The sequence below is a fragment of the Amphibalanus amphitrite genome, unplaced genomic scaffold (assembly GCF_019059575.1).
Source record: "Amphibalanus amphitrite isolate SeventyFive unplaced genomic scaffold, NRLGWU_Aamphi_draft 001550F_arrow, whole genome shotgun sequence".
NCBI classification, from domain to species: domain Eukaryota; kingdom Metazoa; phylum Arthropoda; class Thecostraca; order Balanomorpha; family Balanidae; genus Amphibalanus; species Amphibalanus amphitrite.
Window position 1 is genome coordinate 66,818 of NW_024883043.1, and position 16,414 is coordinate 83,231.

General features: G+C 53.4%; 1 protein-coding gene and 1 non-coding gene across 6 annotated transcripts in view; one reads left to right on the forward strand and one right to left on the reverse strand.

Moving 5' to 3' along the window:
* LOC122373775 (1-acylglycerol-3-phosphate O-acyltransferase ABHD5-like) overlaps nt 1-16,141 on the forward strand; it is a 20,871-nt gene extending 4,730 nt beyond the window's left edge. For 4 of the 5 annotated variants that reach the window (XM_043352140.1, XM_043352136.1, XM_043352135.1 and 1 more), the window contains exons 2-11: nt 3,183-3,251; nt 5,787-5,870; nt 6,106-6,182; nt 6,423-6,632; nt 9,842-9,909; nt 11,614-11,720; nt 12,145-12,299; nt 12,679-12,802; nt 13,850-14,033; nt 14,400-16,141. In XM_043352140.1, the coding sequence (XP_043208075.1) occupies nt 3,193-3,251; nt 5,787-5,870; nt 6,106-6,182; nt 6,423-6,632; nt 9,842-9,909; nt 11,614-11,720; nt 12,145-12,299; nt 12,679-12,802; nt 13,850-14,033; nt 14,400-14,645 (1,314 nt within the window). In that variant the 5' untranslated portion in view covers nt 3,183-3,192 and the 3' untranslated portion in view covers nt 14,646-16,141. Of the gene's footprint in view, nt 1-3,182; nt 3,252-5,212; nt 5,369-5,786; nt 5,871-6,105; nt 6,183-6,422; nt 6,633-9,841; nt 9,910-11,613; nt 11,721-12,144; nt 12,300-12,678; nt 12,803-13,849; nt 14,034-14,399 lie in introns of those variants that run through there. The other variant, XM_043352138.1, reaches the window with a different exon arrangement.
* On the reverse strand, nt 14,204-14,275 carry Trnaq-cug. Its single transcript has one exon. It is a non-coding gene; the product is annotated as a tRNA-Gln (tRNA).
* Nucleotides 16,142-16,414: the final 273 nt, after the last annotated feature.

Here is a 16,414-nt window from a genome sequence, read left to right on the forward strand (position 1 = left end):
GTCGAGTTCCTGGGGTGGAAGGTGACGGCTGAGGGCATCGCACCGACTGACGGCGGTGTAGCAGCAGTGCTGCAGGCACCGGAGCCGACGGACGTCAGCCAACTGAGGTCGCTCCTGGGCTCCATCACCTACTTCGGGCGTCTGCTGCCCGATCTGTCGACAGTGCTGGCGCCGCTCTATCAGCTGACCAAGAAGGGCGTGCCGTGGGCATGGACAGAGCAGTGCGCCAAGGCGGTGGAGAAGGTGAAACGGATGCTGACTAGCCCGCCGGTGTTGATGCGGTATGACCCGGACCTGCCGCTGAGGCTCGTGACAGATGCCAGCAGTGTGGGTGTCGGCGCGGCGCTGGTTCACGTGACACCGGACGGGGCGGAGAGGCCGGTGATGTATGCGTCACGGACGCTGACGCCCACAGAAAGGAAGTACCCACAAGTCGAGCGCGAGGCAGCGGCGGTGTCATTCGGGATAACCCGCTTCCATCGGTTCCTGTACGGGCGGCCTTTCACGCTCGTGGTGGATAATAGGGCTCTATCCCGGATCCTGAGCCCGGACAGAGACCTGCCGAGCCTGGCGGCTGCCCGCCTCCAGAGGTACGCGCTGCAGCTGGCGGCGTACAGCTACGCAGTGGAGCTGCGCCGGTCCGAGCACATGCACATGGCCGACAGTCTGTCGCGCCTGGCCATGCCGTGCTCGGGTGTCGAGCGAGAGAAGATCGACAGAGAAGGAGCCGACGTCAGCTTCCTGTGCTACATGGACGGCGCGGCGCCGGTGCTGACGGCAGAGGCGCTTGCGTCAGCAACGCGGCGCGATCCAGTGCTGGCCAGGGTGCTAACGTTCGTCCGGTGCGGTTGGCCGGCTGAGGTCGAGCCGGAGCTGGTGCCTTTCAAGCGGCGCCAGGACGAGCTGTCGACGGATGGCGAGTGTCTCGTGTGGGGCGGCCGTGCTGTCATCCCACAGCAGCTCCGGGCGCGGGTGCTGCGTGAGCTGCATGAGGGGCACCTTGGCAGCTCAAAAATGAAAAACTTGGCTCGGCGATATGTGTGGTGGCCGGGGCTGGATGCAGAGCTCGAGGGCGCGGCACGCGATTGCGCAGAGTGCATGGACAAGCGAGGAGCGCCGCCCCACAGTGATCGGCACCCGTGGGAGCCGGCCGGAGGCCCGTGGGAGCGTATCCACATAGACTATGCGGGCCCCTTCCAGGGCTTGAACTTTCTGGTGGTGTGCGACAGCTATACCAAGTGGCTGGAGGTGATCCCGATGCGAGAGACGGGCACAGAGAGCACTGTGAGAGAGCTGCGGGCGATGTTTGCGCGTTTCGGCATCCCCCGCCAACTCGTGTCGGATAATGGTGCTCAGTTCACCTCTGCTCCGTTCGCTGCATTCCTGAGCAACAATGGAGTGCGGCACGTCAGGGTGGCACCATATCACCCAAGCAGCAACGGAGCGGCGGAGCGGGCGGTGCAAACGGCCAAGAACGGACTGAAGGCGGCCCTGCGGGATGGTGGTTCTCTGTCACAGCGGCTGCAGAAGTTTCTGCTGGCCTACCGGGCGGCACCGCACTCGGGCACGGGACGATCGCCAGCCGAAATGATGTTCGGCCGGAACGTGCGGACGCGGCTGGATACGCTGCGGCCCGATCCGATGGACAGGTTTCGGGATCAGCAGCAACGGCAACGGGAGGCGGCAGGCGGCCGGCACAGGGAGCTGAACATCGGAGACACGGTGTGGGCTAGATGTTACAGCGGCCCGCAGAAGTGGAGACTGGGGACGGTGGCCGCACGGACCGGACCGGTGTCGTATGAGATAGCTGTTGCCGATGCTCTCTGGTCGCGGCACGTCGATCAACTCATCAGCGCGGAGCCAGTGCGGACCGGCCAGCGGGCGGCCGCCGCCGGGACGGTCGTGCCAGCGGCGCTCGGCGAGCCCGGTGCTGGCGCCAGCGGCGGCGCGAGGACGGCCGTGCCGGCGCCGCCCGGCGCTGCCGGCAGGATCTCCAGTGAAGGCATCAGGTCGGCTGTACCGGGGGCGATCGGCGGGGCCGGTGCCGGCGCCAGCGGAGGCGACGGTGGAGACAGCCGAGTGGTGACACCCCCAGCGAGCGGATTCACAGAGTGTAGCGGCGACGCAGCGGATCTGTATCGGGCTGGTCGCCCTCGGGCGAGCGGTGGAGAGACGGTGAGCGAGGCCGAAGGAACAGGTTGCGCGCGCGGTGGCGCTACTGACGGACCGCCGGCAGCGGTGAGCGGTGCTGGTGGGACCGGCGGCGCGCGCGGTAGCAAGCCTAACGCTTCGCCGGGAGTGGTGAGCGGCGCCGGTGGGACAGGACATGGCGCGCGCGGCGGCGATTGTAAAGGACCGCCGGCAGAGGTGCGGCGGCGGTTATCCGTGCGTCACTCTCAGCCACCGAGGAGGTGGATAACTGAGATGTGATCGGGTGGGAAAATACGTGATTTTACGGAGATGTGATCGGGCGGAAGGATCGAGCGGAAGAATATGTGATTCCGTGTGTCAATAGGTGCCACCGATAAGGTGGATAACAGATGTGATTGGCCAGGGAAAGTGTGGGTCAATTTGTACCGCCGAGAAGGGTGATGACTGATTAGTTATTATCGTTTGGAAGTACAGACTGATAAGCAGTGTAAGGGCAGACGTGCGCGACTCTAAAGTCAGTGAATTTGTAGTTATGTTCGTATCGCACGGATGTGAGCGATGTCAGTGATCGCACTAAAATAGGCGGCAGTGTTGACGCTGTAAGTGACCGGACTGGATTTGACTAGTTTGTGGTGGCTCGTAGGTTGAGTAAGTTATGTTTGATAGTTCGATGTTCGAACTCAAATCCAGGGGGGCAGGGTGTTGTATCGTGAGCCTGGCTACGCGTAGTTCAGTTAGCGACCGCCAGGTGGAAACCGGTCGCCGGTTGTGCGGCAGTCGGCCGCCGGCCCGCGCAGGGCGCGGATGTGTTTTGCTTGGCTGTGCGCCAAGTGGGCGCGCAATCGCAGACGCGGAATAAAGAACTCACATTATATCAATATTTAATCATATTTAACAAATATTGTCATCAACATTCTTGTGCCAAACACTGAATGGCTTTGTCTCAACGTTCAAGTACAGTACAGGGGCTGGTCTCATCGAGTGTTGTGTTGGTGCTTCAGTCATTTATCGTACTTTTTTTTGTTCCACAGATTGCCTCCGATGCTCGACCGATTGATATTTTATTTCAACCGGCTTTTCGTTTCCCGACCGATAATGGGGTAAGTACCTACCTACCTTCAACCTGCAGGCTGTGAACTGCAGAGCCGATGGATTTTCGGGTAACTCCGACTCGGCCTCAGACTTCGGCTTAAAAAAAAAATCGACCCCGACTCTGGCTCCGACTCCGGACGATTCTCTTAAAATCCACTTCAGGATCAAAAAGTTAATACTGGTTAGGCTTTCATTAGCCTGAAACGATCCTTCGTGCGTTCCAAGGTCTTACATTGCACAAATAGGTACTTTATGAAGAACATGCAGAATTAGAAGCAGGTTCTGGCGAATCTGCCGTATTCTGCTTCTTTCGCTGAAAACGCTTGTTCAGAACAGGAATATGACCTTTTTCAACAAAAGCTTATTCCGAAAGGTCAACAAGCGTAGTATCGTCAAGCAAACATGGACAGGACATGACGTTGAGCCATGCAGCGATAGCTCCGACTCCGACTTTGGCAGAAGTGTCCGCTCCGACAGACTCTTACTCAGACTCCGCAGCCCTGCAAACATGATGAATTGTTGAAAACCAAGTTAGTTGGTAGCATAGGCCATATGGGAGCTAGGAACATGAGGTGGAACTTGAGTCGATGTCCTATGACAGACTGATTCGTCTCAGTGGCTAACCGCAGCTCATCTCGTAAGAGAGGTATTGCCCCGGTGGGAGAGGCCACTTGCACGCTCAAGCGATCACCGCTCGGGATATGCGCCTTTCGCATCTGTTATCCACTGCCCATGAGTTGTCTGGTGGAAAACGGTCGCTCCAAACTGGTGTAATCAAGTTCACGAATGGAATGGATCAGGATTGATTCTGATTTCTGATGACCAAGATGGCGAACGGTATTCGCAAGTGCTGACATCGGTAGTAGCAAGTGCTGTTCTGGTTCCCAGTCCCCACTGCCCAATGCTCCCCTGCTCACCACTCATGCACTCACGTCTCGAACACACTGCAATACGCACACGCTCGCGGTCGGTACAGAACTGCGCGGCACGTGTATCATGACCTAGCCGAGCCGGTGTGGGGCGAGGTCATGACACGTGACCGGCGGCGACCCGCGACTCGGGATTGGTCGATCGGTAGAGGTGCGGGTTTTGGGACCATCACGAGTGCTAATGTGCAGTTAGGGTAGCAGTCTGCCATTGCCAATTTACTAGGATAGGAATGAGGCACATGAGCTGGGAAAATGCAAACCAGTGCCGCAGAGTCGACTGGTTTTCGATGCAACAACCTCGACTCCGACATCAAACAAATCGACTCGGACTCAAATCGACGCTGCAGTTTATTCCTGTTTCACCGCTGGGGGTCGGGGACGAGTTAGAACGGTGACCCCAGACCCACACAATTTGGTTGGATGGGGTGATCCTTTTTTATGTGCGAACGCGCAGAGGGCCGCTTTTGCATCTCAAGAACGGCTGAGCCGAACTCGCTGCAGTAGGCACGCTGTTTGCGGCAGATTGGAAGGGTAGCCCACACAAAGCAGTTGAGAGCCCCACTTTACACGCTCGCACGTGCAGACTCATTATTGCGCTCGCTCGTTATTCGCCCAAAATCCTTCAACTGGTTTGATTGACGGCGTTAGATAGTACTGGTTAAACTGGACTGTAGTAGTTACCAAGTTATCTCACGGTCATCCGTTTAGCAGGCTATTTCTGCACTTTTCAGCTTCCCGGATACCCCAGCCTGTGACGCCGGTCATCGTCCCCTCCCGCGGGTCACCGCTACTGGAGTTTGAGCCCTTTTTGTCATCTGCCTCTCCTATCACAATCTACCCCCAGTCGCGTTACTTCATTCTATGTAGTATGTCGACACTGCTGCCAATCAGGTCCGTTCCCTTCCTTCTCCCCTCTATATTTATCCGTACACCGGGTCCCGTCGCCCGTCTTATCATAGCCCGACGCGTATTTGTCGTCCCTGCGTTATCTTGAGCAGAGTGGTTTCTAAGCTCGCCCGGGAAGATGTTGAGCTGATTTGTCAGTCTTGTGGCGATCGTCTCCGTGCTCGGGTGGTTGTGAGCGACTGAGGACGAGTGTTTCGGCTCTCAGACGCACAGGAACCGTGATCACTTCGTACCGTGCGCTATCTGGTTGGTGCTTACACCGGAACGCCGTGATCGTACACGATGCCTCAGTGAGTGCAGTGACCCTGATTGTGGGTTTGTGGCTCACCATAGAGGTGTAATGAGGTATCTGTAGCAATAATCACGATGAACCTAAGTTGTCTTGTGCTTACCTCGCCCAGTCTCTTCCCTCTCCCCTGCAAGTTCCCAGTGCCAGCTTTGCCGTCCCATATTCACGCGTGAATTTTCTCCTTGTGTGCTCAACTGTCTCCTCCTTTCGTATGTGTTTCGAGCCATGGCGTCCGCTCAAGTCTCCCCACGTGTTCCGTGCCTACTCTAGTGGCACTTTATGTTTCTGACATTCCCTGTGCCCTCCATGTGTGCCAGAGCCGCGGTGTCCGCCGATCAGCCGCTGACAGTCTGACGAGTCTTACATACCTTCTCCTCTCTGTGTTTCTGAATCCATTGCTCTCTCTGTCTGTGCGCCAGAGCCGCGGTGCCCGCCGAACAGCCGCTCACGGAGGAGGAGATTCTGGCGCTGGCCGAACAGAAGATGGAGGAGGAACACGGCTGGTGAGTGGGATGGGTTCATTCCAAATGGGTGTTGACTGGAAGGGCGGTGGGCGTCTGTGATATTTTCACCCTGAGATGTATGTGGCAGCGATCGAAACGGCTGTGCAAAATATTGTCTAAAAACTACTTGGCTGACGGCTAGCTTCTCATCTTTCGACTTGCTACGTGGTGGCATTACATACGCGTCTTGTGGTGTTGTATCCGAAGCTTTACACCAGGTGTTCGATTTTTTCAGCTGGCTGCCGGACGCTATCCGCTGGAACCCCACCTCGTTCAAACACGTCCGGGACGCCGAGAAGAACATCCTCAAATGTGAGTACCCCACTGTCGCATAGTTCCGAGGACGAGCAATATAAACGCATTGGACGTGAATCGACATAAAGATACTTGATTTCTGTGACCCGTTGAGCTATTTTTTCATGTGTTCACATTCTGGTAGTTTGTTGAAAGAAGTATTTATCCCCGATCTCTTAATATTTTGTAGTCTTTTTTCTTTTCTTTCGAGCTTGTTTTCGGTGTTATTTAAAGTGACCCGCTCTCCCCGGTCCCCAGTCGTGCCCCGGCCCCACCGTTCGTTCTACGTGGAGATCGGACCTGTGGTGGGCCGCAAACCGAACCGGCTGTGGACGGTCGCCTTCAACGAGGAGTCCAAAGAGGTGCCCCTGGTGCTGCTGCACGGATTCGCCTCCGGTGTCGGACTCTGGTGCCTCAATTATGATGCGCTGGCTGCCAACAGGCCCGTCTACGCTTTTGACAACCTTGGTGAGTAGAAAATGGGAAGGGAAGCTGTGGGCTTGCGGATTTCTGTTGCCTGTGTGGGATAGAAGTGAGCTTGTATATCGTGAAATGGAAGGGCACTGGTAGTAGGATTTCGAGTCGGTCATAAGTTTTTGACCGTCGCCCGGTCGAAAACCGCCGAATTGATGGTGCTATGGAGGCATTTAGCGTAAGGCTATTCACAATATCCTCTTTTTGCTTCTGTCTGGTTCACCACGTGTGCTTTCGCGGCGCGTGTTTCACATTCAGTCACCTAGCAACCCGAAACCTCCAGAATGTAGAGTGGACAGTCTCCGTGCCGGCGCAGCGTTACTGCCCCCCCCCCCCCCCCGGAGGAACGGGTGAGCACTACTTGACTCAATTCGGGCCACTTGAGTGGAATGGCCCAGAGTGCGCCTGTACGGACGGGTCGTGTACTCTGGCCGATCATTGAGCACGGCCATTACACGGGGCTGGGACGGCTGGAGTTGGAAAGGTTCTGGACGATGTGAGAGCCATAGCTAGGCGGCTTGGGTACGATACTATTTCAAGGGCCAGGCTCGTAGATTTTGCGAGTATTTTGTGAAAAGGTCACGTGAACTTCTGACCCATCAAGAGACGTGACCGCTAAATTCACTCGTGAGAAATATTTACGTCTCACTAGTGAATCGGAACTAAACCATTGATGGTTATGCAGTAAGCACCGTTTTCCTGAGAGGCTTTGTCGGAGACTAGGGCGTGTTATTGTCTGCACCGTCACATGTTTGAGCCTGCTGCGTTGCTGCCATATCTCTGCTGACGTACCGACTGCAGTTCGTATCTGTCAAACCGTCAGCCCGTCAAACTCTGGCTGGCTGTGTTTACGGGATCCCCAGTAGTGCTTTGTGGGGCTCGGTTATGCCTTTATTTGAATGAAATTATGGATTGTGCAATATTGCGACTTTTTAGGCTTGGTCATCAGCCTTGAAAAATCTTAGCGTGCGTATGTCTGTATTTGTGGTATAAATTTCCTATCAAAAGCCATCGACAATTGCCGTACCTTAGACATAGTGGCCATTATGGTATTAAGCGTTTATCGTTAAGAATCTGATTTCTACAATAGATGTCATTTTTGTTATTTCCGTCAATCTTGTATCCATGTGTGGGCATTGGTTCTATGCGAACGCACCAGCTCTATATGTATAAGAGCATGGTTGCCTACCCAGTTTCCTTATCCACCAAGTCCGCGTTATTAGCTACTCACTACTCTGTCGTGCGCTCATCAAGTCTTGCCGTTCGAATCCACGAACCCAGCACGGTCGCACTGGCCAGAGTTCACCAGTAACTGCGTTATATCATAGTCCTCCTCAGCATGATAGATACCACAATGACGGTAGCAGCAGGAACAGGAGCTTATCAATTCTGATGCTGGCACGCCTTGACCATGTGCACAGTGGTAGAGTAGTGTACGTTATCTGAGTCAATATCAGTCCGCTGTAACCCTGTGCACAGTGGCACAGTTTGGCACGTTATCATAGTCAATATCAGTCCGCTGTAACCCTGTGCACAGTGGCACAGTTTGGCACGTTATCATAGTCAATATCAGTCCGCTGTAACCCTGTGCACAGTGGCACAGTTTGGCACGTTATCATAGTCAATATCAGTCCGCTGTAACCCTGTGCACAGTGGCACAGTTTGGCACGTTATCATAGTCAATATCAGCCCACTGTAACCCTGTGCACAGTGGCACAGTTTGGCACGTTATCATAGTCAATATCAGCCCACTGTAACCCTGTGCACAGTGGCAGAGTTCGGCACGTTATCTGAGTCAATATCAGCCCACTGTAACCCTGTGCATAGTGGTCGAGTACGGCACGTTATCAGAGTCCATATCAGCCCACCGTGACACTGATGATAACGTCAAGGGACTGCACAGCATCAGTGCCAGTCTTACCCCACTATGACCCCCTAGGAATAGTGAAGGGGGGGGGGGGGCTGCACAGTGCACACTGCACAGTATCAATACCAATCTTACCCGACTGTACCCCCGGGAAAAGCGAGGGGGGGCTGTTCAGTATCAGTGCCAGTTTTAGCGTACCGTGACCCCTAGGAATTGCGTCGGGGACGTTTCATCATCACAGACCATCTTACCTCATCTTCACCCCCAAGGAACAGCGGGCTGCGGCGGGTGACGAAGCCTTATCAGACCCCTTATCAGAGCCCCTCGGTCAGACTCGTAGGGTACGCGGTGGGTAGCGGTAGGACCACGTCGCGGGACGGTCAGGAGCTCTCTGGCAGTGTCTCGACCTTTGTCCCCCTGACCGAAGTACGGTTCGGACGGCCGTACGCAGGGAGCGGTCGACGCTTCGAGGGGCTGTGACGAGTGGATGGAGCTAGGGGATGGGGCAAGGACGGACAGACAAGGTGCACGCGTGGTTGGAACTGGGGGAGACGTGTCATTTTTATCGAATGAAAGTTTTTGGTGGTGACGTAGCGTGGACGTCCGTCTTTCTTTGTCTTTGATGGTGGGTTAAAAGAGCCTGTCTGTGCCTCCGATTTATCTTCGTTGATTTTCCGAGGGAAGCTAAATCAGATTTATTGCGTGACAGTTGACTGCAAACCACCTCACAACACAAAGCAGCTCACACAACACATCAGGAATTAGTCGTGCCAGTTGTAGTTTAACATCGCCAATCGCCATGTTTCTCAAATTCAACTTCTTAGTGCGATGGGCCGACCGTGCCGAGTTTGCACTGCCGTCGAGAACGCTGAGCAATCGTGACTCATGTGTGTGAACGTCCTGACCACGTGTTGTTCAGTCATTGGATCCTGGACGGCGGACGCTGTGCCATGGACTTTGGACTGTACTTCTGACGCAGCGGAAAAGGACTGCCGGTCCTAGCAATGTGACGATCATGTGCTGCTGCTTCATCTTATACATTAATTTTTAGAATAAAATGTGTTGCTAATTGTTCGCCTTCCAGAGTGTTGAAGCGAATTTCGCATGTAAATGTATTTGTACTTATTTCACTTGGCTCATGTATATGCCATTGCACTCTTCATGAATTACTTATGAAGAACGTGCTTTCAAGAACTTCTCAGCCATCAATAACGCTCATGCACAAGCACAGGATTGATCTCACGGACAGCATGCTCTTCTTGCTGGCGTTGCCTGTTGTGCACCGATGTTGTGACTATAGCGCCCCCACTGACCGGATGTTGTTCACTTCCGGCAGGGTTCGGCCGCTCGTCCCGTCCCGAGTTCAGCAAAGACGCCATGGAGGTGGAATCACAGTATGTGGAGGTAAGCTGGTCCCCTCTCTTTTCTATAGCCGCTTTTCTGAACCCACCAAACCCTCACCCAATACCCAGCTGGGTGGGGTCATTGGGTGCGATTGAGAATGTTCATGTATGCAACGGTATCACCATATTCATAGTGCTTGTCCCAAATTTCGTGCTGTGTACATCCATTGAGATTCATGCATGCCCGATGATTCACAATGTCATGAGACTCGTCGGATATTGATAAATGCTGAGCTAGCATTGTTGAGACGGCCCTCTCGCTGATTTCGGTCTTGGGTCTTTGGTGGGGCTTCTGGACCGGCCTTTCCATGTTATCATGGATGAGAACTAAGGACTTGCAGTCCCTCTCATCATTTTTAATCCTTCCATTATCTTTTCAATGTCCTCACATCTAGTGCTGATGCACTCTGCCAGTTTTGGCAGCTTCGCCTTCGGCGTACCTGTTGCCAAGTTTAACCTCTTATACCTGTTGCCTGGACGCCAGCCTAGGCAGTGTTTCTCACACGCTCAGTCCACCTGACTCGATCCGCCCGCTCGATGCCGGCCGACCGGTCGGTCGGTCGCGTCGGAGATCATTTCTGCGCAGTCATGCACCTCTACCGCCGCCACCGCCACCGCCGCCACCGCCACCGCCGCCGCCGCCGCCGCCGCCGCCGGGCCGCTGGCGGCCGGTGCCGTGGCGATGTTAGTGTGAGGGGAAGGGGAGGGGCGTTACGTAACGCCGTCCTGAGTCCGCTTGACGTCACTGCCGATGGCTAGGAAGGTCGATGTGAGAATGTGTGGACGGTGGGATGTTGGCAGGGAAGTTAACATATGTGCCCGAGCCCGGCCTTCTACTGGAGTTTGCTGTCCCCGACCAATGCTGGGCAGTGGATGACGGGATAATTGTTTGGGTTTGACTCTGGCTGTCCGCCCGATGGACCCGTTGACCTTGAGGCTCCAGGAATTGGTCGGTAAAAACTAGGCGGTCTCAACGCCTTTTGCCGTCGATCTTAATGGTTATTATGTTTCATTATGGTAAAAGCACAATCCTTCCTTACCAATTATTGCACATAGAGATCCTCCATCTTATACATAGAGCGTCTCCGTCTGCTACACTCGCTAGACTATCCTGGAAAAGATCCGCCTGTTGGCATGACTTGCAAGCTGCAGCATTTCCAGAACTTTGGTTGTCAGCAGACGAGCGGCTAATTTTACCGACACCCGAGTTTATCCACTCCTCCCGTGTTGCTGTCTCAGTGGTCTATTCCTCTCTATCCCGAATCCATTAGTGGCGCTGTTGGCTCAGCTCTGCAATCTGCATCCATGGATAGTATCCGGTCGCGCGCCGACTGTCCGCATTGATCCAGCGTATACCTGACCTTGTAGGACCCTATCGATTGACCTGTGGTGGGTGCTTCTGTCCCGGCCCGCCTATCGCTGCCTGCTACAGTGCCTTCCACCGCCTGCCGTATTGTATTGTATAACATACAGCGTTGTTAGGGCTGCTCACTGCCTGTGTAAATCGAAGCTGAAATCAATTGTTGTCAAACGAATGGATAAACTGCAGAATTAAGTGCAGACACACATTCAACTAAAAGCTCACGTACACGGTGCAAACGGGGGTCCCCTGCCATGTCGGTGCATGCACTACCTTCAGTCTTCACCATCTCTTTATTAAGCGACGCTCGTAGGTCTTGACCTTGTGGCGTTTATCTGCCCCCAGGCTATCGAGAAGTGGCGCCAGGAGATGAACATTGACCGTATGATCCTGCTCGGTCACTCGATGGGTGGCTTCCTCAGCTGTGCCTACGCGCTCAAGTACCCGGAGCGGTGAGTGGGGCGCATGTCACGCGCTGGTGACGTCAGGTGATGTGACACGAGGGGGTGCTGAGTCATGGTAACCGGGCAATTTTGGCGGATGTGGGGATAGGTTTATAATGATTGGGCGAAAGATTGCTGAATTGTGGACGGGGTTGATTACTATCCAGGAAATGGTTATATGGTATGAAAGTTGTATGGTACGAAATGGTTGGCTTCCGAGGATTTTGGTTCTGTGCAAGATTACTTTACTATGTAATAGGTTCTGTGTAGATGACATCGCATGAAGATAACATGAGGATTACAAGGCGATGACCCAGATGACATGACCCCAGATCGTTCTGACCTCCTCTCGTGTGCTACACAGTCTGGAGCACCTGGTGCTGGCCGACCCGTGGGTATTCTGACTCCCCTCCCTCCCCTGTGCTCCCCACAGACTGGAGCACCTGGTTCTCGCCGACCCGTGGGGCTTCTCTGAGCCCGTCTCCAACGAGGCCTACCGTCTGCGGATCCCCCTGATCGTCCGAGGAGTGCTCTCTGTGGTGAAGCTGATGAACCCGCTGTCCGTGCTGAGACTCGGAGGGCGATGGGGTGAGTGGAGGAGAGAAAGTGGGGTAAAGGGACAGTGTTGTAAAACACTGATAGTCAACCACTCGCTGACTTCTGTGCATTAAAGTGGAGAATACGTTGAAGGATTTCTGTGAAGTTTACGCGGCACTTCTTCATGGAAGCTTTGGGTGGAAGCTGGAGAAATCAATGATATGGAACTGAGTGAAAGTGTTTGGACGAACGGTAGTAGAGCATATTTTAAAGATTACATCATTTACCCATACCAGCTCGTAACCAACACTAGGGGCCTCTGATTTTGCATCTTCTTCTGCAGCTAATCCGTCCCTCCGTCCCCGCTAATCGGTAACTACGCAGCTGTTCTAGCTCCACTCTAACCATGCCTACTCCGCTCTCGCTTCAGGCTCCACAATGATCGCCAAGGCGCGCCCGGACCTGATGAAGAAGTTCTCCGGTATGGTACACAGCCCGCCAGGTACCAACTACATGGCCAACTACATCTACCACTGCAACGCACAGACGCCCAGGTGGGTGGCGAAGCTCTTTAACTGGGGGAGAGGGGTGGGTGGCTTAGGGTTTCTTTGTTTGTTTGTTTTGTTGGGTTAAGCCCTTTCGGTCTGACAAGACCATTTCAGAGCCGGAAGGATGATAGGAATTAGGGGGAGACATTGGTCTGGGCAGACACTCTAGAGAGTCGCCGGGGCTGAGCCCGTCTGAATGGACAGGCCAACCAGCCCCCTAAGCACTTTCTGAACCCGGCTACGGGGTGCGCTCCCTCGGGAGCAGCGGTGCCGCTCCAAGGGAGCAGCCCGCATAAGATAAAGGTGCCTGTCCAGCCCGGAGTGGGGTTGCGGCGTGGAGGAAAATGACTTCAGTATCCTGAGGATAGAAGCACGGAACGGTGTGGTTTGGTTTTGTTTTGTTTTGTTGGGTTAGGCCCTTTCGGTCCAATGAGACCATTTCAGAGCCGGGAGGATGATAGGATATAGGGGGAGACATTGGTCTGGGCAGGCACCCTAGTGAGTCGCCGGGGCTGAGCCCGTCCAGAGGACAAGCCACCCAGCCCCAAGGCACTCACTGCACCCGGCTATGGGGTGCGCTCCCTCGAGAGCAGCGGTGCCGCTCCAAGGGAGCAGCCCGCATGAGATAAAGTTGCCTGTCCAGTCCGGAGGGGCGTTGCGGCGTGGAGGAGAAGGATTTCAGTATCCTGAGGATAGAAGCACGGAACGGTGGTTAGGTTTTCAGTGGTGGGCTGTGAATGTGATGGATAATGGATGATGAGGGTGCACAGTTACAGCGCTGTTGATGCGGCATTTCCAAAAGTTAAAGTGATTCGTGTTTTTAATCGAATCAGTTATGGTCAACTCAAGCTTGTCATTTCATTTATGTGGCCTTCTTTGTAAGAGTTTTCTTCAAAGTATATGATTTAGCGCTGTCTTTTGCCCTTGATGGTCTCGCAGAATCGTATCACCACTTCACCACTAGATGGCAGTACCCTTCGCTTAGGCTAGGCCACACATCCTCTTAGATGGCAGCACCTGACTGGCATACTGACTCTTCTCCTTTTCCCTCAGCGGTGAGGTGGCCTTCCACACTCTGAGCAGCGACTTCGGCTGGGCCAAGAACCCGATGATCCGGCGCGTGGGTCAGGTGGACCCTCAGGTGCCCATGACGGCCATTTACGGCTCCCGGTCCTGGATCGACGACTGCGGCCAGAAGATTCGCGGCGAGCGGCCCGGCAGCTACGTAGATGTCGAGGTGAGCGCTGGGTTTTGACTTTGAAAATTCGTAACGCTTGTAATGTAGTTGCCTGTGATGTTTCTTTTATTGGGGACTTTCGAATGCTTGGCTTTCGAAAGAGGTCTTGCTTTCTTCGAAATGGCGTTGCTGCCCTTGGACAACTTCGGTTGATGAAAAGTGAAAAGTTCAGGTCCCGCCGAGATTTGAACTCGGATCGCAGGATTCAGAGTCCTGAGTGCTAACCGTTACACCACGGGGCCGATGGTCGAGGAGACGTTTCTAAGGAACGAATCGAAATGCGATGAACTGCCAACCACTTTCACTGCGTTTATGCTTCTTTTCGCTAATTTTATGTCGCTGATCGTTACGCTGTATCTTTCTCAGACGATCCTGGGCGCGTCTCACCACGTGTACGCCGACCAGCCAGAGACGTTCAACGAGCTCGTTTCGGCCGCTTGCCTGTTCTCTCGGGGCCGGCTCGAGGCCGAAAGCACCCGCGCCGGGTTCTTCCTTCGTGACGAAGATGACGAGGATGAGGAAGGCCAGGCGGCCGCGCTAGCCGACCGGCCGGGCCCCTCGACCGCCCCCGCCCCCGCCCCAGCGGCGGCGGCAGCGGCGGGGTCATCGTAGGCCCATCATGGTTCAAGTGAAGGATGGATGTATGAAGAGACAATTTGAGAGAGGGTTGATAGTGGTTGTAGTTTGTGACTACCTTGGATGCTGCGCTGTCCTCAGGAACTCTTACATGCGGTGGTGCTATCGTGATGCAGAATCAGCGTGTTGCTATCGTGTGTCTTCTCTGGCATTGCGATTTCGGCGCCGAGGCATCTGCCGCCACTCTATGAACATTTCTGGAGGTCCTTGGTGTTGTTTATAGCATGGTTGGTCAGTTTTTACCAACTTCTCTGTGTAGATACCTGTTTGTGAAGGTGGTAAATGCTGTTTGTGTCGTGTGACCTCGCTGTTTGTATAGTGAGCAGATGTCAGCCATATCTGCGTGATAAGTCTATGTTCGCCAGCCTTATTTTAGAAACGATTCTGATCACAGAAATTCAGCGTAGTGCATTTCAGGGGACGGTGCCTTTTTATACCCGTTTCGGGATTCGTTTTCAGGCAAAGGGCCTTCTAGTTGCTGGCAATGACCCTACATTTGTGGTCTTAGAGTTTGGCCAGCTTTAGCTGTGTAGCTTTAGGAGTAAGTGGCGTCGATTTGTGTCATTTAGTGCATAGTTTGTATGTGTAGCTTTTAGGATGTGACACATCAAAAGTGTGGAGAGTTTGTTAATTATTTTCCTGACATATCTTATATGCTACTATATTTTGCTTTCCCAGGCATCATTACGAACACTTTTATATGTTAATCATGCATAATCCCGCGAGCCCTAGTATTGCGTAGGATGCATCATGTGTCGTGTCATTTATCGCACGTGTTTGAGTATTGTTTGGAGTGTTGTTTTGATTCTGATCCTGGATCGGACGTGCATTTGTGGCCACTCATCTTTGTTATTGATTTAGGCAAGATCATTATGTACAGTTCTTTGCAATGTCAATTTTATCGATCCTGTCATGGGTATGTAAAAGTTTCTCTTTATGAATGCGAGTATGAGATGCTCCTGGTTATGCGGTTTTGTCCCTTCGATAATTGCTTCCGAAATCTTTAATCCCACTCACAATTACAAATGTCCCGGTAGTCGCTGTTTACGTTCATCAAACGAATGGCCATTTGCCTCCGGTAAAAGAAAAAGTGCGTGTGTAAATGTGAAAATCTGCGGGACCACTGTCTGTTTTCACCTGCATAGTCCTACCGGTATAACTCATCGCATATTACTAAAAATAGCTGCTCATTTCATTAATTTTATCTGTTTACCATAGCCTTATTACACAGAAGTTCCTTGCTTCCGTACCTCAGAATACCAACGAGATGGCCGAAATTGCATTAGCTGTGTTGGAAGTTGTGTAGAATGCTCGTTCGCGTGCTCTGATCGCCCCGTGGCCCCAGAGAAGGTTAGCTGTGTGTATCTGTGATTGGGTTGTGAGCTAATGTGTCACCTGGAAGGTGTCAACAGCTGTGATGTGTCAGTGTGCTGTGGCGTGCGAACATTATCAATACAGATAACGACTGGATATTCCGTGTGTTCACCGTATTTATAACCGATTAGTCGCTACCATTTGGGAAGAAAGTAATTGGTTGGCTTCATATAAACCCTTGTATCTTCGGTTGGACAGAAGAGCAGAAATATCCATTAGATTTTTTTTTTTTTTTTTGCTCTTTTGGTCTAATGAGACCACTGCAGAGCCGGGAGAATGATAGGAATTAGGGGAGACATTGGTCTGGGCGGGCACCCTGGTGAGTCGCCGGGGCTGAGCCCATCCAATGGACAGACCACTAAGCCTCTTGA